This window comes from Drosophila suzukii, chromosome 2L (assembly GCF_043229965.1).
Source record: "Drosophila suzukii chromosome 2L, CBGP_Dsuzu_IsoJpt1.0, whole genome shotgun sequence".
Taxonomy (NCBI): domain Eukaryota; kingdom Metazoa; phylum Arthropoda; class Insecta; order Diptera; family Drosophilidae; genus Drosophila; species Drosophila suzukii.
In genome coordinates, this window is record NC_092080.1 from 19,500,834 (window position 1) to 19,522,989 (window position 22,156).

Genomic DNA, 22,156 nt, shown 5'->3' on the forward strand with positions numbered 1-22,156 from the left:
AAAATAATATCAAATAGAGCCACCCAAAATAAAATTAATTATACTGAAAAAAGTTTATTGATTCTGATAAAAATTCAACAGCATTATATTAAAAACATTTGGCATGAAAACGTCGTATTTGATATGTGGAATATACGTCCTATTGGACTTGGCTTGTAGCAATGAACGCAGCTTTCGAATCTACTTTGACGAACTTTCGATCAAGTATAAGGTGCCGGATATTTTTGAAAAGATGGATTCTACTTTGGTTCAATTGAACAATCGGAGCTACATCAACGCGGAGATTATACTTAAAAGGGATATTACCGATTTGAATGTTCGAGCCATTATGGAGTTTTGGAAACAAAACGCTCAAACAAATATGAAATTGTACGATGTTCGTGTGGATGGATGTAACTTACTTCGAAATATTAAAAAAAATAAACTGTTTAATTTCTATGTGAAGAGCTTTAAAAAGCACGCTAATGTTATTTTGAAGTGTCCATTAAAGGCGGTACGTTAAATTATGTTAGAATGGAACCAATCTAAGGATCTAAATTTTTTCAGAATTTCAGCTACAAGATGGTAGATTGGTTTGTGGATGAAAATGATCTACCACTTTTTGTGCCACCCGGTACATTTCGAACGATCACTGAATTTTTCACCCAAAAGCGATTGGCAATACGTGTTGTTGCACATGGCAAGGTTTTGCCAAAATCTTAATTTCTTGCGATGAAACTAAAAAAGATGAAAACATGGCTTTGCAATATGAGTAAATTTAAAATCAAATCTTTTAACTTTTATAGTTTCCGATATCTCAGCATTCATACGGACGGACAGATAGTCGGAGATCTAAATCGCGGAAATAATGTATTTTTTAAGCTTTTATCTACAAAAACTATTCCAATTTGTGAAAATTATTTTATTACCCAACAACGAGTTCTTAATTGACCGGATGTACTTAAAACGTGTGTAGAAAAATTTTATGTGTATTAAAGCAGCACTCCTAATAGTTCTCGAGTGACATTAAAATGAAAGCATTGGCCACATATGCTCTGTTCTGGATAATATTGTTTAACAACCACATTTGCTTAAAAAGTGAGGAGCACAACTTTAGAATAAAGTTAGATGAGTTTTCAGTAAAATATAAGCTACGCGATTTAATCGACAATATTGATTTCCGCATCGTTCATCTTAACAATCGGAGCTATGTTAATGGTGAGATGATGCTGAAGTCTGATGTGAAGGATATACTAATGCACACAGCTATGGATTTTTGGAAGTCAAGCAATAAAAAGAAACTCAAATTATATGATGGTCGCTTGGATGCATGTCAGTTTCTGAGGACTGCCCATAGGAATGGAATGTTCAATATTTACGTAAAAAGCTTCAGAAAACACACAAATGCTAACCTTGCGTGTCCCTTAAAAATGGTAAGCGACAACCAGTTATTACGATTTTAATTGAGTCAATAATGTATACATTTTCTTAGAATTACAGCTATACCTTGAGAAACTGGCATATGGATGAAAAGGATCTTCCTCCGTTTGTTCCATTTGGTACATTTCGCACTATTACCGAGTATTTTACCCAAGAGCGATTAGCATTACGGATCGTGACACAAGGAAAAGTAATTGCCAATAAGTAGGGGGCATCTGTATAAGTTTTTTATACCCGTTACTCGTAGAGTAAAAGGGCATACTAGTTTCGTCGGAAAGTGTGTAACATGTTGAAGGAAGCGTATCTGACACCATAAAGTTAATATATTCTTGATGTTTTTTAAGCAGGGTGCCAAGCCCACTCTAACGCCCACAAATGCCCACTACGCTAAAAACCGTTTAGCACCTTCGTTTTTATATATTTTTTAAAAATTTAAATGAGATTTTGTTTTGATTATTAATGTCCAACTACATCATAAAAATTGTTAAATTCGGTCAATATATTAAAAAGATATAAGCAAATAAAGTGTGCATTCTTGGTAGCAGGCGGATTTCTACTTGAATATATCTATTTCCCTCGCACTCTCTGATATTTGATAGTCAGTGGCATCGACTAAAGCGTTCTCTCTTGTTTTTAAATAAAATAAACATAGCCAATAAAAAAAATAATAAATGAAATTAAAGCCAACCTTGGCAAACGTTTATTTTTAATCTTGGATTTCTTTATTGCGAAATGTCCTGATAAATTACTAAAACGAATAGACAATTTTATATAAGAGTAAAATTTGAATATTTTTCATATCATTTCAGCTTATATTAATGTTTCATTGTTTTTTCTAATTATTTTTTTAAACTAGTAATTTAATCAGAACATTTGATAAGAAATATATTTTATATATTATACATGCATTAATGGTAGCTGGTATAAAAGGGAAAATGACAAATTGAAAAACTTCGTACAAAATTACTTGTTCAGCAAATTGTCAAAAAATCATTAAATAAAGCTTTAGTTAGCATTGCAATATAACAATAAAATGAGAGCTTTGTTTTGGAAACGGTGGTTTTTAATTATTAGTTGTGTGAGCGCATCGCAAAGAAACTTTCAAATAATCCTTGATGATGTCAGCACTAAAATTTTGAACAAGGAGACAATCGAAAAGTTGGGTTGCCAGGTTCAACAAATTGATAATCGCAGTTATGTAAATTGCCAAATGCTACTAAATCGCGAAATCGTTAAAGTTGATGTTCGGACAGCATTGGATTTTAGAAAGCTAAATGGCCCAGCAATGAAGTTATACGATGTTCGATTGGATGCTTGCCTTCTTATGGGAAGTTTTCATAAAAATCGATTTTTGAATCTGTATTCAAAGAACTTTAAAAAACAATCCAACATGCAATGTCCACTCAAAGCGGTGCGTACAACTTTTGACCAAAAAACAATCATAAGACAATGAATTTAATTAAGAATATTTATTCTTCAGAACTTTAATTACACTCTGAAAGGACTCTATATGGACGAGCAGGATTTTCCCTCGTCTGTGCCCTCTGGAACATTCCGAAGCTTAAGCGACTTTTATTTAAACAAATCATCGATTGCATCTCGTGTAATAACCCGCGGAAAAGTCACACATAGACTTTGAACAATGTAAGCCAGATATTATGAATAAAGAATTCGAGTTCCAATGCATAAAACCAAGTGAGATATATCAATCAACAATATACATCACCGATTTTATTTTATTTTATTATTTCATTATAATTCCTCATTTCATGCTTATGTATAGAAAAACCAAATTTAACTTTTTTAAAGCCATTAGCAACAGAGTTACCATGTAATTCAAAACCAATCAAAAATTCATTATTTATTTTTCGTTTTCCATAAAGAGTGCAGGGTTTAACCAAATTTCACATTTCGATGTAGTCATAAACTATTTATTCGCAAAAATGAAACCTCAAAACATTTTATCTGCGATTGTCCTGATTTTGTGTACCATTATTCTAAGCTCTGTATGGGCAAGAGTAAGTATTGCTTAAAACATTAACATAAACATTAAACTTTAAAAAAAATATATATTTTGTTTAACAAGATGGAAGCATACATGACACAAATTAAGTGTACCACCTATTATCCAGAGCTTGTGAAAAATGCTAGCTGTCATTTAAATCGAACATCCAAAGATTCTGGATCATCATCATACTTTGCAGAGTTTGCCTTGTCAGAAGATGTTAGTGACGTCAAAGGCATTTACGTATTTTCCCTGAAACGAGGCGCACACATAACCAACTATACTGCAATGGAATTGGACTTCTGCCAGGTCTTAGATTCTCTACAAACACAGTTTTTACTAAAGATGATTGCCGATGAACTGCGGCGAGTTTCAAATTTTCCCCTGCAATGTCCGTTTAAAAAGGTGAGTTATTATAAGTTAATAAAATATATGCCTTTAAAGATTATTGTTTTCTTTCTTTGAAGAATAAGAGGTTTTACATTAATGGTTTTAGGATCAACTCAAAGCGTATACCCAGTTATGCGCCAGAATTGAACTTTATATCCGACTGCATTATATTTGCTAAAAAACGCAAAGCCATTCAATTAACTATCCATGGTCGTGTAGTTCGTAGTCGATCGGGTCGTTAAGGAAATGTTTATTTCAAAACAAAGTCCACCGATACTAATGGCATCCCGTGTACACTAATTAAATGAATTGTTTTAATAAATTTTAATGGGCAATAAAGTGTCAAAACAGAACCATAACATTCAAAGGCTTTTTGAAAATTATTTTTCATTTTATAAACTCAGTGGCAATAATTCAGTCAACAGTACGTTTGTAACGGCAGTCATGAATTTTTGGTTTTGGACCTGGTGCTTCTTTCTCATACTGAAATGTATGAAAAGTGAAGATCGAAATTTTCGAGTCATCGTTGACCAAGTTAACATAACTAATCTTGATCGAGATGTTTATGAAAAATTTGATTGCGAGGTGTACCACGTGAACAATCGCACCTACATGACCTCGAGTCATACTTTCACACGAACGGTTGATGAAATTAGTGTGCATGCTGCCCTGGATTTTTATAAGCTGAACAGTAAACAGAAAATGAAACTGTACGATGTTGAGTTCGATGGATGTTACATACTGGAACATGCTAACAAAAACCGTTTGTTCAATATGTATGTGAAAAATTTGAAGAAACATTCAAATGTGAAATTTCAGTGCCCCTTTAAAGCTGTAAGTATTTTTAAAAAAAAAGTTAAGAAAATAAAATTGTATCTATGTTATGTTCTTCCACAGCACGTAAACTATGAAGTAAAAAACATGTCCATGGATGAGCAGGACTTCCCCTCTTTTGTACCACTTGGCAATTTTCGATCCTTAATCGAGTATATAATAAATAGGAAATTGAGAGCTAGAATCACCGCAAGCGGAAAAATTATCCCATATGCAACAGATCCGTTCAAGATCCTAACATAATGGATTATAAATAAAACTACAAACTTAGCTACATTTGCTTAGTTGAAGGTTATATACCAATGCAGTCAATGTGTTTTCTTTTAAAAAAAGAATATAAAAAATTAAAATATTGGTTCAACCTTCATAAGGAACAGAAAATCTATGAGAAATATTTGCTTTTATGGTGTATTTTTGTCCTCTGATTACAACATGTGCTAATTTTATCATCTTCATATTGCAACAGATGTGATATATTAGTAGACGATATTGATTTGCTCATAAAAACAGATTTACTGTTGCTTATCAAGGTTGATAAAGGGTGTTTTTTTGTGAAGAGATAAAAGAAAATTAATTCAACATCTGTTTTTTTTTACTACTTTATACATTTCTCATTGCTCACATTATTAGGGTTATACGTTTGCGGAAAGTATGCAAACTATGTTTGTAATAAAAACAAGTTTTCCTAATGTACCACCTTGGGCGCCATCTATTCTCTCTTTCTAAAAAAAACAACTTAAAGTTTCATATTAATGGATTATACGTGCGTTTCTACCGTTTTATGCAAATATGACTAGTTTGAATAAAAGAGACTGCAGCTAAGGAAAAGTTCAACACAATGGGAAAATATGTAACCTAATGCAGCATGTTCCTAACCATTCTGTTGAATATTTTATACCATAAATGTAATGATTTATTGCCGAATTTCCACTTTTTGTGAAATATGTCATCCAAGGGGACATCAATTACTTTAGTTTAAACATCCTGCCGTCAACAAACGTGGCACAAAAATATGAGCCCGGAGTCGAGGGGCCAGAGGTTAATGGATGGGGATTTTGTGCGCAAAGAGGAAGGAGATTCAGGGGTTCCGAGAGGTTCATACAAGCTTCAATGTACATTTTCCATATTTTTTCATTGTTTTTCAACGAAAAGAACTTGATTACACGTGCGCTAATTTAGTTGCACGCGAAAACATGCGAGTAATCAAAACGGTTGCTGAAGTGCCAGACCGCCAGACCCTTAACTCAACGGAGAGCACCCACCGTGGAGCTCCTTTGCCTTTCAGGACGAGTATGTGTATACCTTCGCTTCATATGCACCTCTCTACCCTACAAATGTACCTACATATCTTTCAGTTTTCCCCCGGCCAGGACATCCTTAACCCGTTGGCGTTGGAAATTCGAGTTCATGGCATGTTCATGCATGTTGCCGGTTGTTGGCCCTGTGCGCACACAAATTTAATTTATACACACACACGTCTATATAAATTTAAATACAAACTTGCACATTTTTTATATTTTTTCTGGGCCCCCCCACACACATCGTGGCAATATGCAATGATGGGTGGAGCAAAAAAATATGCAATAAATTTTTAATTTAAATCAAGCCATCACGCTTTCCCCAACCAAACTCCCAAGTGCGAATCGGATTTGGGGTCGGGAATTATGAGAAAGCAGGGTTTACAGGGTTTATTAACATATGAATGCAACTTTTATGTATATGTATTTACCTGTATCCTTTTGTAGGCTCCGCGGAACAACAGCCGAGTGCTTTTTGGTGGGCTTCGAATGAGCTTCGGTAGTTTTAATGCTAAAACTCATAAATGAATTTGACTTGGAATCCATCCAGCCTGCAAGAAAAAATTTAAGAGTACATTTAAGTATGTATTTTTGATTGTCAGAAATCCTACTTAGTTCGAATTTGAGATTTTAGGCTTAGAAATTCCCTAAAAAGATGTTGTGAAATTAAAATTCTTAATAAGAATTTCTTATTCCATTTACCAGACAACTTTTCAAATAAGCAACATTTGGTTTTTCAACAAACATTTTAGCATAAAAGAATTGGTTTTATTAATTTTGAGGAAAAATAAGAATAATTTGTTTATGTGTTTTGTAAAATTGCCTTTCGAAACGCAACGATTTTTCTTAACTATGGAATACATTTAAAGCCGCAATGTGTTTTCGAATTTTAGAAAAATAACAACTTTTAGGTCTGTTATAAACAGGGACCGCAAATAAGATACTTTTGAGACTTACATTTTAAAAACAGTACTGAGACTTTAATGTTCAAATGACAAAAATAGCACTCTTTTCAACAAAGTATATAAATATCATTGAAATTTGACAACGAGTATAACTTTATGAACTCATTTGGATACAATTTTGCCAAAATGGAATACAAAATATTCAAGCAATCTCAACAGAACTTTCAAAATAAAGGTCTTATATTACAATTCATAACGGACCCTGGGAACGTAAGTAAAAAAAATTACGATATCTTTACAAAACTTTATTAAACACGAAAATTTTAAGAAAAACATTTAAATTTGACTCCATCCCAGGTTCAGTAATATTAATTTCGTGTATTCTTCCTTGCTCCATACATCCTCCATCTTAGCTGAATTATTCCACATTTCTTGTATCCTTCCTAGCATTTTTAAGGATAGTCCCAAAAATAGTTCTCAGCATCCACATCGCCTTGCAGAGTTCCATCTTGCATTACTCCAAATTTCATGTATCCTCCCTAGCATTTTAAAGGATAGTTCCAAAAATAATACTCAGCATCCACATAGACCCTCCATCTTAGCTGCATTATTCCAAATTTCAAGTATCCTGCCTAGCATGTTTAAGGATATGTCCCAAGATTTTACTCAGCATCCACATCGACCCGCATCGCCTTGCAGAGATCCCTGAGCTGCTTGCTCGACTCCTCCATTTCGGTGCGCAGCTGGGAGAGACCGATCTGCATCCGGGCCATGCGCATGTCGCCGGCCTTCAGCCGCACCTCCTGGTTGGCCGTAAAGCCGGCGGCATCCCGACGACCTTGCGGCGGACGCTGGCGATGTGGGTGGCGTGGGCGTGGGTGTGGTTGTGGGTGGCTCTGGGTGGGACTGCGGGTGCGAGTGACCAAGCGATTGGCAGCTGCAATGACGTCGGCCTCGTCCTCTTGGTCGAGGCCATTGCTGGGGCTGCAGAGCGTCTTCGTCTTCGTTTCCGGCATTGTTTTTTTGGGAAGGGGCTTATGGGAATAATAGTCGGCGTCCAAGTCGTTTGTCGTCACAGGAATTTTGTTTGCCAAAATTACATATGAAGACTGGCTGGTGGGCAGAGAAACAACAATGTGTGTTGCGTATCGAATTGTTTCAAATTGTTTGCCTTACTTGTGACATCATGAACATGGAATGCTGAGCTCGCACAGGATATCCGATGGTGTGGTATTTTGCGGTGGCCACCACGCAGAAAACTTTGCCATTGGAAAGGGGGCAACAACATGTGTGCTTTGGAGCATACCACTGAACTTTAATTACAATTAACCGCAAATGATGTAGCGCTGCTTGTGACGGCGGCGGTGGCGGTGGATTGCGGTCATATAGCGAGAAATGATGATAACAACAAGTTTTTTTTAACCGTTTCTATCCGACTTTAAAGTGCTCTACTACTGGTACTTTTCAAATCCCTAACTATATTTTTAGATGTTTAAATATTTTTGGAAAATATTTATCTTGCTGGTCTGCAAGTTAAAAACTGATGCTTAAAACACGTAATTTTCAAAAATATTTAATCATCTAAAAATATTGTTAATTAATTTTTAAAATAGCAGTAGTAAAGAACTTTATAGTCGGATAGAAACGGGTAAAAAAATCTTGTTGTTATCATCAAATCTCGCTGTATGACCGCCACTTACAAATTGGGACAGTCAACTATCCCCTGTTTGTTTCATCACAAAAAGAAAAATGTTTGTTAATGAAGACAAAAAGTTTTTCTCAGTGCCTCATTTTGAAATTTTTAAAAAGAGAAAGGAGTTTTAGCCAACTCAAGGTCATGTCGAGTCTTAGTCTCGACTTAATGCCAACACACAAAAGAAGCAATGAGGCTTCACTGTACATGTTTCATGCGGGCGACTACAATCATTAGGAGAAAAATTACTGTCTTGATTATCGATCGAACTGGGTTACCCAGCAGCGCAACAACAAGTTGGGAATTATAACGCCACCAGAGCGGTTAGCTTTGGAAAACTGATCAAGCCCTTAGTGTGTTATTGGACTGTGATGTGCTTGGTTCTCTATCAAAGTTCCCGATGCAGATTGTGCTTACTTCTACATGAAACATGCAAGTACAGTGAAGCCTCTTCAATCCTTTTTGTGTGTTGGCATAATGTCCAGACTTGGTATCATTTGGTATCTCACATATATGACAAAATGGCAGCGGATAACTAAAAAGTAGACTAAGGAAAAGCTAAAAGAAATGCCAGGAAATATAACGCTTTCTTCAGACTTTAAAATAATTTCAATAATGTAATTTCTATAAAGCGCGCTTTGAAATGTCTAATTGGACTTTCGCAAACAATAACTAATTTAAATCAATTACTTAAGTTATAAGTAATAATCAATTCCTGTCTTCCATAATTGATATCGACGTCTCTGGCTTCAGTAGCCATGCCAATGCAGGATACTCAAAAAAGTGGAAATAAACCTATTAATGTATCAGGAGTTCCTTGGCAAGAAAACAGGAGGGCACACGGACACGGGCGAAGGACGAAGGACGAAGGACGAGGGGCGTATCTGACCACATGGGAGGACATGGCATGCGATGGCCAGGCCAACTCAACTCATGCCATTCGGATGCGGTGGAAAAGAAGGAGGAGTATGGGGGGTAGGCCTGCAATTAATTAAAAATACATGCAACGTGAACGAGTTCCAGACATCCCGGCTGTCCTGCCTCCTGCAGCTGCATTAATTTGACCGCAAAATAAGCCAAGTGTTCGGTGCAAGGCAACTATGGCAAAAGCCATATCGCACAGCGAATATTTTCTTTATAATATACCAACGCTAAATACATTACACTCGAGACCAGCAAGTTGATGTCCTGTTTTTATTAAATTCCTCCTCTTTCTCTTCATTTACCATTTACTTTTTATATTTTTTATTTTTTTACGAGAACCAGGGGTCAGCATGTGGATGGCAGGGAAAAGTCCTTGTCCTGCTGTTGGTGCTGCGTAAGCTGCGTTCATTTGTAAACAACTTAGTCATCGCTGGAAAAACAATAACAAGCCCGGCCAGGAAAATAACAGCGAAACTTAGAGTACGTATAAACATGCTGAATAATTAAATACGCTTTGCAAGCCTGAGCTTGAGGGCTTAGCAAATCATTTTAAAAATGATTTGTATCCTACATCATTAAAATCCGTTTTCTATTGCATTTAATACCGGCTGAATTTAAGCGAATGTCTGCAGATTCAAGCGCAACATTCCAAAGATATAATCAGCAATCTCAAATCAGTGGCCCTCTAATCGGAATTTTCTTCTGTCTTGAAATTACATATCCTGAATTTGTACATATGGCAAAAGACAAAAGCCATGGCAAATTGCGTGGCTTTTTGCTGATACATACATATATGGAACGCAGAGTATGGGAAAAATAAGCAAGGCCAGGACATCAAATAAAGTTAAGCAAACAAGAGCATTAAGTGCATTGATGTTGTTATTGCTGTTGTCTGAGGACCCCCAGCACTCGCTTCCTATTTCTTAACCCGCCACCGAGGTTCTTCGATGCCTTCCCCGATTTAAGGACAACTTCATTAGGCGAGTGCTCGACCGGCTCCATGCAGCCTGGTTGCTGTCCTTCTATCTCCTTTACCGTTTTCTATTGATTTTCTTAGCAATATTTCCATTACGTTTATTTTACTCTCCCTTATCCTATTTTTACGCGGTATTCCCGCGGGTATATTGTAATCCAGGAAATTTATTCCAAAGGAACAGTATATAGAAGCTCAAGAACTTTCATGGTTTATTTCATTTATTATAATAGTTGTCTGTACATTATTTATTATAATTTTTCGCTCTTTTGTATTTAAGTCACAGGTATTTCTTACTGCAGGTAAGTGAGCAAGTTCTTTAAAAAAAAAGGAAAACTAATAAAGAGAATAGCATCATGTTTTTTTTAACATTCCAGCATCATAAGAACAAGAAATGTAATTTGTCTTTACCAGGGTTGCCTTTTCTAACCTTTTTCAGCAAAGACTTTTTATTTTTTTTAAAGATATAGTCAGAGGAACTCTGTTTATATTATATCCTGCTTTCTGCGTTTTAAAATAAAATGAATTGTTCTTGGTATCCATTTTATTCCACATCTGTACTTTTTTAATGGCAGCACTGGTCCTTACACTATCACATTTCATATAGCCTGTAGAATATTTTCTGAATGAAGACTCCAAATAGTAGGCAATTCTCTAACGAACCAAGTGCCGGGTATTTTACGGTCGGGTTACTCGACAATTTAACGTTCTTACCCGTTTTTTTCCTTCTATTTTGTATTTGCTCGTGATGTTTTTGCTTGCAGACACCGTGAAGAGTGTCAAATGCCATTAAATGCCAACTAACCAGCAGCGGGCCATGTATAAGCGCCAAGTGGCCAGGTGAGAAAATAGCCAGCTACTGATTGCCACAAGGATGGGGAATCGGAGGGGATCCTGGCTGGGGATTCACCCGGAAATTTCACTTACCTCTTGCCATAGACAAGAGTGGCAAGCGTTTGACAACGCTTTGAAGACCCTGGCAGGTGTAAGTGAGTGTGACATCAACTTCTATTTTGTTTGTATAACAGAATGGACCTCCTTCTTCCACAACATCACAGTACTGGCTAGAGATGTCAGCAGAAATCAGTATAAACGTGTATCAGTGAGCTTTGGTTTGACTTTAAAAATTCATAAAAAATGTACTAATAAAGTTATTAAAAAAATTATGAACTGTTCACACATACTTTGATTATGGTTTTAGTCTTTATAGTTTTCAGTTTAATAAATTGAATCTCCAAAAACAACTTGCAAACTTAAATTTAACTATGCGACGATCTTGACCAATATTTCAAAAAGAAACTTGGGAAATTATGAGCCTTATGATTATATGGCACGACGAAAATCCGATTCTTGCCAGGCGCTAATTGAATGCATGCTGGGCCACTCGCAAGTCCTTTTTGCTCCTGCAGCCTCCCAAACTGCAGGCTTTGGCCAAGATGATAAACGAGCCGGCCCAGAGTAATAGGAAACAAACAAGCATTAAGGCAAAAATATCTCTAAACAAATATTATTTACGAGCTGGCCAAGACTGGAACTTTTGGCAACGGTTAGACGCCTACTATATTTGCCCAGTTGCACCATTTGGGCTATATAGATTTATATATATATATATATATATATGCATATTTATCGTGCGGCACCGAGAATAATCAGCAACACCTCATAAATCCAAAAAAAAAGAGATGCCGACACAATTTTAGACAGCGTAATCAGGAAGGTTGCCAAAAAATATGGGAACAACGTACAAGAAGACAAAGGGTGCGAATTTAATTAACGATAATTTCAAATGAGAACAGCAATTATGTTAGTGGGGTTCAACATACGTTGTAGGTTGTGAGATTTACATAACACCGAAAAGATTGTCTTGGAAAAATAAGTGTGTTTAAGACACTACAACTTATTTGTAATATCCCAACATTATTCCTAAATAATTATTAAAATAAATAATAATAATTAAAAAAAATTGTTTTATATTTGTAACATCGTTAAACCCTTGGGACCCATATCTATCTATAGAACATTTTCTTAAGGTTGGCATGGCCTTATAAAAATTCAGCCAGTTAATACATTTAAAATATTTTTTTTTTATTAATTTAAGGAAAATAAGTATTTAAGACTACCTTATATGTTCAAAGTCTTCTTTTCTCCAAATGTGGTAACTTTTTCGAATACTAAAACACCGTTTTAGGGTTTTTTTTTAAATTTACAAATAAATGTATCTTTTCTCATTTTGAAAAATTATAATTTTAATGGACGGAGATTAAAGTAATCTTCTTAAAGCCGAGCGGCTTTTGATGAAACGCATTTGCGAAATGGGCTTTGTTGAAATCCAATATATGAAACCGACAGCACGATCGATTTGTGAGCCCCTCGGTGCAGCCTCAAAGTAGGCAGCACAAATAAAGCTTACCATACAGCCCAAGGGGTGAGGCTGGAGGATAAAGGATGGCGGCCACTCAATCCCAGTTGTTCTGCTTCAACACTTTCGCACAAACACCAATCAACTGGCAAATGAATCAAGCGCAGGCGTTGGCTGCCCAGTTAAGCCCACTCTGTACACCCACACCATATATACACCCCGCACAACCCATACACCCTACACACCATGCATATCCCGCTGCCAACTCCCCTTCTTTTTTGGGGCAGGCGACAAAACTGCGCCACAGAAGGGCAAAAGCTGTGGCAGAGAATGCAGTCCATGGCAACAGAGCATCAACAGCATCCAAAGGCAAACACACTGGCCGGCACATGCGAGTGGAAAATCAATAAAGTGTACGTTTATCTTATTTTCTCGTCGCAGGGACACTGAGATTCCCACTGCCTGTCCTTTCAAATATATAAATATAAATCTTCGGCGCACTTAAGCCTTTTAAATGATAACAATGGCTGGGGCAAAAGATGCATCCCACCCCCTACCAAAAAAAAAAAAAAGAAATGAAAACACGACCACTGAGTAGCAGGTGCGCACTGGACGCAAGAGGACTTACTATAGGTAGTCACCCACTCTCCACAATTTTTACCCCCAACAAATGTGCGTACTGTCCACATGCCATACATACATATATATATATATCCCCCAATGCTTTAGCAGCCAACTCGAGATATTCCATGAATTTATTATGTCCCTGCCTTTAATAGAGTTTCATCGAAAAGTTTCCCTCGAACAAATTATGAAATATACGGAGACAGCTTTTTGCCATTGAACGGAAATTGTGGTTTAAATCTGGGGGATGAGTTTGGCTCTAAAGCGAATATGAAAAAAATATATATCAGATAATAAAATAACAGTTTATGGGTGGCCAGGATCAAAAGTTTTTATTTTCAACAATTTATTGTGCTTGGACATTAAAGAAAGTAATGAATATAAAAATGGGTGTGGAATTCAATGAATAACTTAAACTTTGACGTTACAGAAGTTTTTTCCAAAGGTTAAATATTACATTTTAATTGCAAATATCTTAAAAAACAAATGTTAGGACTTATCATTAAATTTAATATTAATTTTAAAAAATAATGATAGAAAGGAAGATTTTTTTATAAGGTTATGGACTGTAATTTTTCAGTACTTCTTTTATTTCTCCTACCTTTCTCACCTGGCAAATGCAAACTCATTTTCAGAGCAGCCCCCTGCTTTGGTTTGGTTCTTAAAATGCACTTATGCAAAATAACATTAGTGCAGTAGACCGTCATAATTGTCATTTTAGACAGGGAAATCCATAGACGAGATTCGACCCTGAAGTGTCGATGGACAGAAGCCTTTGGACCTGCCGGCCAGACAGGATAGGAAATTGCTTAATTTAGCGCAAAAATTATCCACTGGCCAACGAGGCTCAATTGCAGGGCTGTCAGGGTCGTTTGAGGCAGATAAAGCAACCCTTTGGCTATACAAATTCGGACAGACGGGTTTTGAAATGACACGATTGGTAGGAAATAAATTTAACTCACTTTATACTCTCACACTAATGATTTTCACAGTAAAAACACACTAAATCCGACTAAAAGACCTCCACATGCTGAGTCCAAAGAGTGATGCCTCTGGAGATGATAGCTCTCCCGTAATTGCACAAGTGAAAAACAATTTCGGAAATGAAAATGAAGCTCCACCTATTGGCTGGAACATTGAGAATAAGGATGGCCAGGTTCCTAATAACCCGATTCCCGGCTACCTAAAAGAGATCCATCTGAGTCATAGACAGATCAGCAAGCGCTTCACCGAGCTTCTTAATTTGTTCGAGGACTACACCAAACTCCTGGACAGCGAGCACGTGCATCATGTTGGGGTTCCTTTCCGGCTGAAGCGAGTCCTATCCGAGCAATTAGCTTTGAAGGCAGGTGAGATGCGTTCCATTATTTGCACCCCTATTGTTGTAAGGAAACAAAGAACCTGGTCACAAAGGTCCAACCAGAAAGACATCTTTAATTAACTCGCGCAATCGACCGTTTTTCTTTACGGCTCTCATTCATTTAGCTGCGTAGACTTTTCACTGCAGAATCATAATTCATTTTATTATTAAAATATTTTTACTAGCGCTCTCTAAGTTGGGCTCTTTATTCACGATGCCAAAACAACAATTTTCTAAACAAAAGCACACAACAATTTCATAATGAACTAAAGATATCAAATTATGTTTAAAATAGTTGTAATATATATATTTAATTGAAGATTAAGGGCCCAATTTTACAGTGTCATGTTAACTTTTGTCGTGGAGTTAAAAAATGTTTCGGGAAACATTTAGTATAAATATCACGTTAGTGTTTTTCTGACTGAAAACTCTTAACTGGAGGAAATGTTCTAGTTAATATTTTCGGTCGACAAAACATTAACATTAAATCTTCTGATAAAAGAATCTGCAGAGTTTCCGTTCGTAAAATTAAGATCAGATTGAGAAAACGAATTTGTCTTGCCCAACAATATAAGTTCATGCTAACTTTCTCCTGAAGATTAGATACTATGACCTTAACATGACATTGAGATAAAGTCCCATCCTTAAACGTTTCAAATAAATTTATTTGTTTGTTGGCATCCTTTGATTTCAAAGTATCAATTAAAATCCAACACAAGTAGACTTAATTTATTTGATCTTTATAGAAGATGAAAATTTGGAGCAGAGAGCATCGAGTCTCACTCAACTATCGGATGTTACGTTGAAACCCTCTTGTGAGGTGAGCAGTCAGACTTCTTGGAGTGCCGTGGACCAGAAACAAGCCGAGGGTACCGACTTGGAGGACAAGTTGGCCGCCATGGGCAGAACTGTTGATCCGGAAAGGGAAAATCCAAGCAAGGTCCTGCAGCACACGATCCACATTGAGGTGGAGTCAGTGACCTCGGCCACGGATATGCAGAGGGCCCCGCTGCGACAAAGGATGTGGCACGTCCTTGTGCAGACTAGGGATACGATAGTCGCCGGCGCCTATTTGATTGGCGAGAATATAACCTTTGCCCTCTTCATTGCCCTGTGCATGTGGTGCCTTTACTTGTTGTTGAGCCACTTCTATGGCTTCTTGCACACCAATGTCAACCAGCAGATCGACTTGAAGCGCAGCTTGGTGCGCGGGCCTCAGCCCAAACTGTTGTGATAAAAGATTTAGTTTCGATCTCGATTAATTAAATAAAACCACTGGCTATTTGGAATATTAGAGGCCCGTTGTCTTTAGAATTTATCTCAACATATTGGGGGTGCAACAACACATGATGGCGAGACTACAATATAGCGCCGATGCAAAATCGGTCAACATATAGCAAAAGCGATCGGCTAACGGCGGTCGATTGAGTACATTCGGTATTGGCACTGAAATAGCATCGATGAAAACCGTGTGGCGCGTCAGTTCGCAGGGTGCAAGAGTTGGGGCAAAGTCCACAGGACACGATCTGAGCCGTCGACGCGGCTGCTCCGTTTGCACTCCGATCGAGTGGATACTTTTCTGCCCATCACTTCCATCCTTCCTGAAGATCTCAACGTCGTCTTCGGAATTTTCTGTGGGTTTTAAAATCTATCAGAGTTCTTTGATTTAACAGAAGTAAAAGAAAAAATAAACTAGAAACATTAGCTCTAAAGCTTGCCGAAAAGCGGGCATCGGAAACAGCTCTGCTTGTTCTCTGCCGCCACACAAACAGTGTACAACATAGCGAAAAGCTTCACCACGCAAATTACTCACTCACATAAGTGATAAAATTGCCGACCGCAGATATACATTCATAGTAATGAAATTCAAATTTATATCTAATCTTTATCTTTAAAATCAAAGTCTTTTTTGGGGAATTTATTAAAAAAGATTAAGAAGTTATGAAAAAGTTTTTATTTTCTTAAAAGTTGTTAAAGACATCAAATACGAAAAGGTGCCACCAAAATTATTAATCAATGCTAACATTTTTATATCTACTGCTCAAAGAACAACCGATTTTAAGGACCCTACATTGAAATTCAAGTTCTTACCTTCTGCCAATGCCTTGGACATCCAACCATACCAATTCCTTTTCTTGGCCTCGGCTGGGCGCGATTTTGAAGTGGTCTGGAGGGTGCTCGAACTGGGTGTTATGGCCACATCACTGCCTTCCACGTCCTCAAAACATTCGTCGGCCTGAAAGCCCAAAATGTCGAAGAGCCGCTGGCAGGTGTTCTTCTGCTCCGATAGCTTGAGCGGCTCATTAACGGCATCCTGAACCAAATCGCCAATCAGCAAGTTAATGACGATCGCAGTCTGTGGTGGCTCCCTGCACGCCATGGAGTCTATAGCGTCCACAGATCAAATTTTGAAAAGTTTCGAAAAATGTTTTACAACCAACTGAAGCCAACATAATTTCGGCCATACGACACGAGCGTTGACAACTATCACACCGGAAGTAAATTCAGCTTTCAGTTTTGGTATCCGCACATCATACAGAAAATTCCCAGTTTTTGAAAGCACAAAAAATAAAGAAATGAATAAAAAAAAATATAAGAACGATGAGGGCGAAAGCCTGTCATCGTCGGATTCTCAAGATCAAGTGATCATAAATATGCCACCAGCCGCTGAAAACGCCCATGTTGTGTATCTGCCAGATGCGAATTTAGGCGCCACTGAGACGGAGGCTCCTGTGAGTTCTGACCAGCTTAAGTCTCCATCGAGTTCGGATCAAATGGTGGGCAAGCGTGTGACTTTCAATATAGATGATGCGCCCAGTACGAGTGGCCAGTCCGCAGACCAGAGAAATAATCTGGTAACTGAGGATCTTCAGAGCAAGATATCTATCCCCATCAGGGTAGAAACCCCTAAGCAGTTGCATAATGTACTGCTCTATTGCTTCTCCCGCAATGTGGATGGCATTGAAGGGCGCCAGGAATGCCGTCCGGCTGTTTTCCTACCAATTCCGCAATACTCCGAACTGGGAACCCAGACGGCTGAGGTAATATCACAACCACGACGATTCCGTTTGGACCTGACCACCCTGAGAACAGATCGAAACCGAGCGCCTTGCGAAAGATCCCAGCATACGATCACCATCAATGGCAACAATCTACCGCCCAATCCTCCCCAGCTTCGGCAAACGATATGTGCACGAATTGGTCGCTCAATTGGCGATTGTTTTGGAGCCTTCTGCCTGTGCCTGCAGGTCAACAAGGACTGTGTCTTCTGTCTGGGCTTCTTTGTGGCCTTCGTGGTCAGTTGCAGCTTCCTCACCGCCTTTTTCTACCGAACCCTCAGCTTCACCGCATCACCTGTGCGAGTGGCTGCCAGTCCAGTCAGTGGCACCTCGCACTACGAACTGGCCACTCTGAGGTTCAACGGGGGTTACTACTATATCTACAATAGTAACCAACAGAAATTTATGTAGCCCAATTGGTTTTGAGTTTTATTTTGGTATGGGTATACGGAGGTTATTGATTCAAATCGGATATTAGCCATATATATATATATATAAGCCATAAAAAAGAAACCTTAAATTTTATTACACTTATCAGAAAAAATTGTGTGCCGTTAATACACAAAGAAAATTCTGACGTTCTCATCTGAACATGTTTTTATTTTGCTCGAATTAAGTTGAATTGGCGGTATTTAAGTACATTGTATGTACAAATAAACTATTAGTTCAGTCCTTAGTGTATACTTATCAAAAAGTTGTTAAAGAAACTCAATTTAACTTTTCTCTTCTCACCATTTCGTTATAATATTGATACCAAAATGTACTTAGACGGTTTTTAAGAACGAATGTTTTCAATTCAAGAACAATGTTCTTGGATATTTCTCTCTGTAAAGCATGCAACCTTAAGATTCCCTAATTTAAAAATCCATACATTCCCCTATTCAAACCAGTAAACATATATCCTTTTCATATTCGAAAATGTTTTCATAACTTTATTGTCTGACATTATACTCCTTATACTTCCTTTGTTAGACCAAAGTTTGTGTTGTAATACATGTAGTAAAAAAGTCTTAAATGCTCATTCCATAGATAGCACGTTTTCTGACTATTTTTAGCAACCTCGAAGAAGGTCGGATGGCGCAACTTAAGAAATCCAAACAAACCGCATGACCAGGTTCAATCAATGGTCTTTCCAGCAGTCTTACTGGTTGTCATGGACTCCAAAGTTTGCAGTTCGCTCACCCCGCTGCCGCATTGGTACTGCCTTTTTTCTCGCAAACTTTTGAATTTAACTCTAGACAAAACGTCATACTACGAGGGTACATATTGCGAGGGTGGCCGAGTGGGAAAAATGGTCGAGAGTAGGCCTTGTCCGGCTTGACTTGACTTGACAATGGGTCACACAAAAAGTCGGCCTTTGGGTACGGGAAATTGGCCACAAAACGTTCGTCGCCTGCTGTGCCAGGAGCAGGCGGTCGCCAACTTTTTGGCAAGATGCCCGGGCACAAAGGAATTATTGTTAATATAGGCAATGCCCGCCAGGCCCGCCAGGCCCGGCCAAAACGAAAGCCAGCGGGCTACAGAGGCAGCCACTGACCGGGGGTACGTCTTTTCAATATAATTTATTTATGAGAAATATGGCAAATATTCTTTGGAAATTATATACCCAAATAAATAGCGAACTTCAAATGCACTTCTGGAAGATATTTGGGGTTTTCTTAGTCGATTGTTAGATATTTTATGGTATACAAAAATATGTTACTCGAAAATTACTTCTGAAACCTACTATAACTTAAGGACTCGTTAAACTTAAAGATTTTATTGCCCTATCCAAAGATATACACTAAAACTTAAACATTTCTTATCAAACTTTTAATATGTTTTTATACCCGTTACTCGTAGAGTAAAAGGGTATACTAGATTCGTCGGAAAGTATGTAACAGGCAGAAGGAAGCGTTTCCGACCCCATAAAGTATATATATTCTTGATCAGGATCACTAGCCGAGTCGATCTAGCCATGTCCGTCTGTCCGTCTGTCCGTCTGTCCGTCTGTCCGTCTGACCGTCTGTCCGTCTGTCCGTCTGTCTGTCCGGATGAACGCTGAGATCTCGGAAACTATGAGAGTTAGGCTATTGAGATTTGGCGTACAGATTCCTGAGCTTCTTACGCAGCGCAAGTTTGTTTCAGTAGACTGCCACGCCCACTCTAACGCCCACAAACCGCCCAAAACTGAAACTCCTACAGTTTTGATGCTAGGTAGAAAATTTTAACTGAAATGTATTGTTCTCATCAATACCTATCGATTGACCTAAAGTTTGCCACGCCCACTTAAACGCCCACAAACCGCGAAAACCTGTGACGCCCACAATTTGGATGCTAGATGAAAAATTTGAACTGAAATGTATTGGTGTCGTCAATACCTATCGATTGATCCAAAAATAAATTTGCCACGCCCACTCTAACGCCCATAACGCTTAAATCTGTCTACCGCTTTTTATTTTCGCTTTGCTGCTTGCATATCTCCTTTTCCCTTTGAGTAACGGGTATCTGATAGTCGAGGTACTCGACTATAGCGTTCTTCCTTGTTAAGTATATATTGCTATATTTTGGTATTCAGATGATACATAGACTGGCATTCTCCTTATAAAAAATATTTTTTTTAATTTTTCTTATATGCAAGTTGATCGTTTAGTAATCGACGTCAAGTTTAGAACTACCCTGCCTTTCCAAAAGATATACGCTTAATTTTATTGACTCTTCGGAGGGGAGACTGCTGTCCAGAACGGATGAGCTGTTAAGATAGCACAAATTCAGCTAAATTGAATTTTACATAATACATGTTTGTTGTAGTCCCCAATATACATATGCACACAAATATCTTCCCATTTTTCTGGCACTGTATGCTCAACGAAGTTTGGTTGGGGGACAATTAAAGTTTTGGGGAGCGGGTGTAGAAAAAAAAACGACTGGAATTGCCAAACAATTTTTGGACAATATTTTAAACTGGGTGCTTGAGGGTGGGGTTGGGAGTCCACTGTTAAGGGAGGAGGCTGATGATGGGGTCGGGAATGAATGTTTGACTTCAATGGGCGAACAGAGCGACACGGGCTTCCGCTGGCAGGAAATTGAATTGCACGAACACGCGAAATTACATCATTTTGGAACCACGGTAAACAATTTCCCGTTTGCACCTAGCCGTAGTTTTTTTTCTTACCCCATTTCATTTTTGCTGCATATTTTCAACCGAATTTTGACAGGCAAATTTTTCGTTGCCTAGCTTCCAAGCACCCCCTTCATCTACCAATCCTTGTTAACGGCAATTTGTGCGAAAATATCAATTTCACTTTTTTTTCCCTCGTCCATTCTTTATGACCATTTTGTGTGGGATTTCGGGAGAAAAGGAGAACAACCGTGTGCTGAAAAAAAAAACATTATGATAGCAACAAAGGCAGCCAAAATGTCTGCAGAGGCAAAAAGACTGACAGCCAGCATATAGAGATACGGATACATAGATACATCGATACACATGCTAGCTTAAAAAAAAAAAGAAAACTAAAAAAAGTGGCGAGAATCCATGAATCCATGCCACTCCCACTGGGGCACACAGGCCCTTCGCGTTCTCAAACATGGCAGCACTGTCAAGTTTGAAAGGATTATTGCCACTTGCCGCTTGCGGCGAACGTTCTTAAAATGTAACACGTTTCAAACAAGTTTAGATACGTGTATGTTTTGTCTGTTGTTAGTTGAGTCTGGGTTTTCTGGCTCTCGTATCTCAGTCGGTATCTCTTCGGGCCAACAGCAGCGTCTATGTAAAAAGTCATCAACGGGGGCCAGTTTGCCCAGGCCTAGGAAACAAACAGCCAGCAAAGAGCAAAAACAAAACACAAACGGCGGCGACTGGTTTGACGAGCTTTTTTCAATGGGCTCGCGACCAAAACCAAAAAAAAAAGCCAAAGGAGTACAAAAAAGACAGCCCTCGGTTTGAACTCTCCTCTGGCCAGCAATCCCCAGCTTCGTCCCGGGTTCAAATCCGATTCCAATTCCGACTCCAAGCGGTTATAAAAATTCGCGCTTGGTATTTTTTCCCCTTTTTTTTTTGCTTGCCAACTAAAACCAAAAGAGAAATGTTAGACTTTGAGATGCTCTAAGCACGCAAGCTCAAAAAATCAACTCACGAAAGACAAACGGATTGTAGTCGCCAAATATCAAAGAAATTCAAGCAAAAATTCGCTGGCAGGCGAGAGGGGGGACAATTGTGTAAGATTGATGGGAATGCTGAGGTCATTCATCATGCGATTCTCGTCTTGATTGGACATTTCACAAGGCTTGATAGACGAAGGTTTCAAAATACATTTGCCCGCACACATATATTT

At 38.1% G+C, this 22,156-nt stretch overlaps 10 protein-coding genes across 14 annotated transcripts in view; 7 read left to right on the forward strand and 3 right to left on the reverse strand.

The window, feature by feature from the left end:
* B4 (imaginal disc development protein B4) overlaps positions 1-22,156 on the reverse strand; it is a 48,882-nt gene that overhangs the window by 23,344 nt on the left and 3,382 nt on the right. For 4 of the 5 annotated variants that reach the window (XM_070994389.1, XM_017084123.4, XM_017084115.4 and 1 more), the window contains one exon: positions 6,378-6,497. In XM_070994389.1, coding sequence (XP_070850490.1) covers positions 6,378-6,492 — 115 coding nt within the window. In that variant the 5' untranslated portion in view covers positions 6,493-6,497. Of the gene's footprint in view, positions 1-6,377; positions 6,504-22,156 lie in introns of those variants that run through there. The other variant, XM_017084108.4, reaches the window with a different exon arrangement.
* LOC108010738 (uncharacterized) lies at positions 32-892 on the forward strand. Its single transcript, XM_017076054.4, has 2 exons — positions 32-493; positions 547-892. The coding sequence occupies exons 1-2, from the start codon at positions 104-106 to the stop codon at positions 700-702; spliced, it is 546 nt and encodes a 181-aa protein (XP_016931543.3). The 5' UTR covers positions 32-103; the 3' UTR covers positions 703-892.
* Positions 935-1,672, forward strand: LOC108011629 (uncharacterized). Its single transcript, XM_017077196.4, has 2 exons — positions 935-1,412; positions 1,472-1,672. Exons 1-2 carry the CDS (start codon positions 1,011-1,013, stop codon positions 1,625-1,627), a joined length of 558 nt encoding a protein of 185 aa, XP_016932685.3. The 5' UTR covers positions 935-1,010; the 3' UTR covers positions 1,628-1,672.
* On the forward strand, positions 2,344-3,108 carry LOC108012549 (uncharacterized). Its single transcript, XM_017078348.4, has 2 exons — positions 2,344-2,830; positions 2,900-3,108. Exons 1-2 carry the CDS (start codon positions 2,453-2,455, stop codon positions 3,056-3,058), a joined length of 537 nt encoding a protein of 178 aa, XP_016933837.3. The 5' UTR covers positions 2,344-2,452; the 3' UTR covers positions 3,059-3,108.
* Positions 3,489-4,076, forward strand: LOC108013364 (uncharacterized). The gene is made up of 2 exons (XM_065866295.2): positions 3,489-3,829; positions 3,892-4,076. Exons 1-2 carry the CDS (start codon positions 3,506-3,508, stop codon positions 4,054-4,056), a joined length of 489 nt encoding a protein of 162 aa, XP_065722367.2. The 5' UTR covers positions 3,489-3,505; the 3' UTR covers positions 4,057-4,076.
* LOC108014283 (uncharacterized) lies at positions 4,197-4,966 on the forward strand. Its single transcript, XM_017080719.4, has 2 exons — positions 4,197-4,648; positions 4,712-4,966. Exons 1-2 carry the CDS (start codon positions 4,259-4,261, stop codon positions 4,889-4,891), a joined length of 570 nt encoding a protein of 189 aa, XP_016936208.4. The 5' UTR covers positions 4,197-4,258; the 3' UTR covers positions 4,892-4,966.
* Positions 7,489-8,042, reverse strand: LOC108017197 (uncharacterized). Its single transcript, XM_017084195.3, has one exon. The coding sequence runs from the start codon at positions 7,865-7,867 to the stop codon at positions 7,514-7,516; it is 354 nt and encodes a 117-aa protein (XP_016939684.1). The 5' UTR covers positions 7,868-8,042; the 3' UTR covers positions 7,489-7,513.
* On the forward strand, positions 14,269-16,068 carry LOC108017166 (uncharacterized). The gene is made up of 3 exons (XM_070994393.1): positions 14,269-14,364; positions 14,417-14,773; positions 15,531-16,068. The coding sequence occupies exons 2-3, from the start codon at positions 14,452-14,454 to the stop codon at positions 16,016-16,018; spliced, it is 810 nt and encodes a 269-aa protein (XP_070850494.1). The 5' UTR covers positions 14,269-14,364; positions 14,417-14,451; the 3' UTR covers positions 16,019-16,068.
* LOC108017177 (uncharacterized) lies at positions 16,067-17,164 on the reverse strand. The gene is made up of 2 exons (XM_017084174.4): positions 16,876-17,164; positions 16,067-16,416 (listed from the first exon to the last, which is right to left on the reverse strand). Exons 1-2 carry the CDS (start codon positions 17,162-17,164, stop codon positions 16,100-16,102), a joined length of 606 nt encoding a protein of 201 aa, XP_016939663.3. The 3' UTR covers positions 16,067-16,099.
* LOC108017155 (uncharacterized) lies at positions 17,340-18,254 on the forward strand. The gene has a single exon (XM_017084153.4). It carries the CDS (start codon positions 17,361-17,363, stop codon positions 18,252-18,254), a length of 894 nt encoding a protein of 297 aa, XP_016939642.3. The 5' UTR covers positions 17,340-17,360.

Bases quoted from the DNA above. Each gene is read 5' to 3' on its own strand.
- LOC108011629 (XM_017077196.4), top strand. From the start codon at position 1,011: ATGAAAGCATTGGCCACATATGCTCTGTTCTGGATAATATTGTTTAAC. The intron at 1,413-1,471 runs GTAAGCGACAAC...ACATTTTCTTAG, and splicing joins TTGCGTGTCCCTTAAAAATG to AATTACAGCTATACCTTGAG.
- LOC108017166 (XM_070994393.1), top strand. From the start codon at position 14,452: ATGCTGAGTCCAAAGAGTGATGCCTCTGGAGATGATAGCTCTCCCGTA. The intron at 14,774-15,530 runs GTGAGATGCGTT...TGATCTTTATAG, and splicing joins GCAATTAGCTTTGAAGGCAG to AAGATGAAAATTTGGAGCAG.
- LOC108014283 (XM_017080719.4), top strand. From the start codon at position 4,259: ATGAATTTTTGGTTTTGGACCTGGTGCTTCTTTCTCATACTGAAATGT. The intron at 4,649-4,711 runs GTAAGTATTTTT...GTTCTTCCACAG, and splicing joins TTCAGTGCCCCTTTAAAGCT to CACGTAAACTATGAAGTAAA.
- LOC108013364 (XM_065866295.2), top strand. From the start codon at position 3,506: ATGGAAGCATACATGACACAAATTAAGTGTACCACCTATTATCCAGAG. The intron at 3,830-3,891 runs GTGAGTTATTAT...CTTTCTTTGAAG, and splicing joins TGCAATGTCCGTTTAAAAAG to AATAAGAGGTTTTACATTAA.
- LOC108017177 (XM_017084174.4), bottom strand. From the start codon at position 17,164: ATGGCGTGCAGGGAGCCACCACAGACTGCGATCGTCATTAACTTGCTG. The intron at 16,417-16,875 runs GTAAGAACTTGA...TAAAACCCACAG, and splicing joins GTCCAAGGCATTGGCAGAAG to AAAATTCCGAAGACGACGTT.
- LOC108017155 (XM_017084153.4), top strand. From the start codon at position 17,361: ATGAATAAAAAAAAATATAAGAACGATGAGGGCGAAAGCCTGTCATCG.
- LOC108010738 (XM_017076054.4), top strand. From the start codon at position 104: ATGAAAACGTCGTATTTGATATGTGGAATATACGTCCTATTGGACTTG. The intron at 494-546 runs GTACGTTAAATT...AAATTTTTTCAG, and splicing joins TGAAGTGTCCATTAAAGGCG to AATTTCAGCTACAAGATGGT.
- LOC108017197 (XM_017084195.3), bottom strand. From the start codon at position 7,867: ATGCCGGAAACGAAGACGAAGACGCTCTGCAGCCCCAGCAATGGCCTC.
- LOC108012549 (XM_017078348.4), top strand. From the start codon at position 2,453: ATGAGAGCTTTGTTTTGGAAACGGTGGTTTTTAATTATTAGTTGTGTG. The intron at 2,831-2,899 runs GTGCGTACAACT...TTTATTCTTCAG, and splicing joins TGCAATGTCCACTCAAAGCG to AACTTTAATTACACTCTGAA.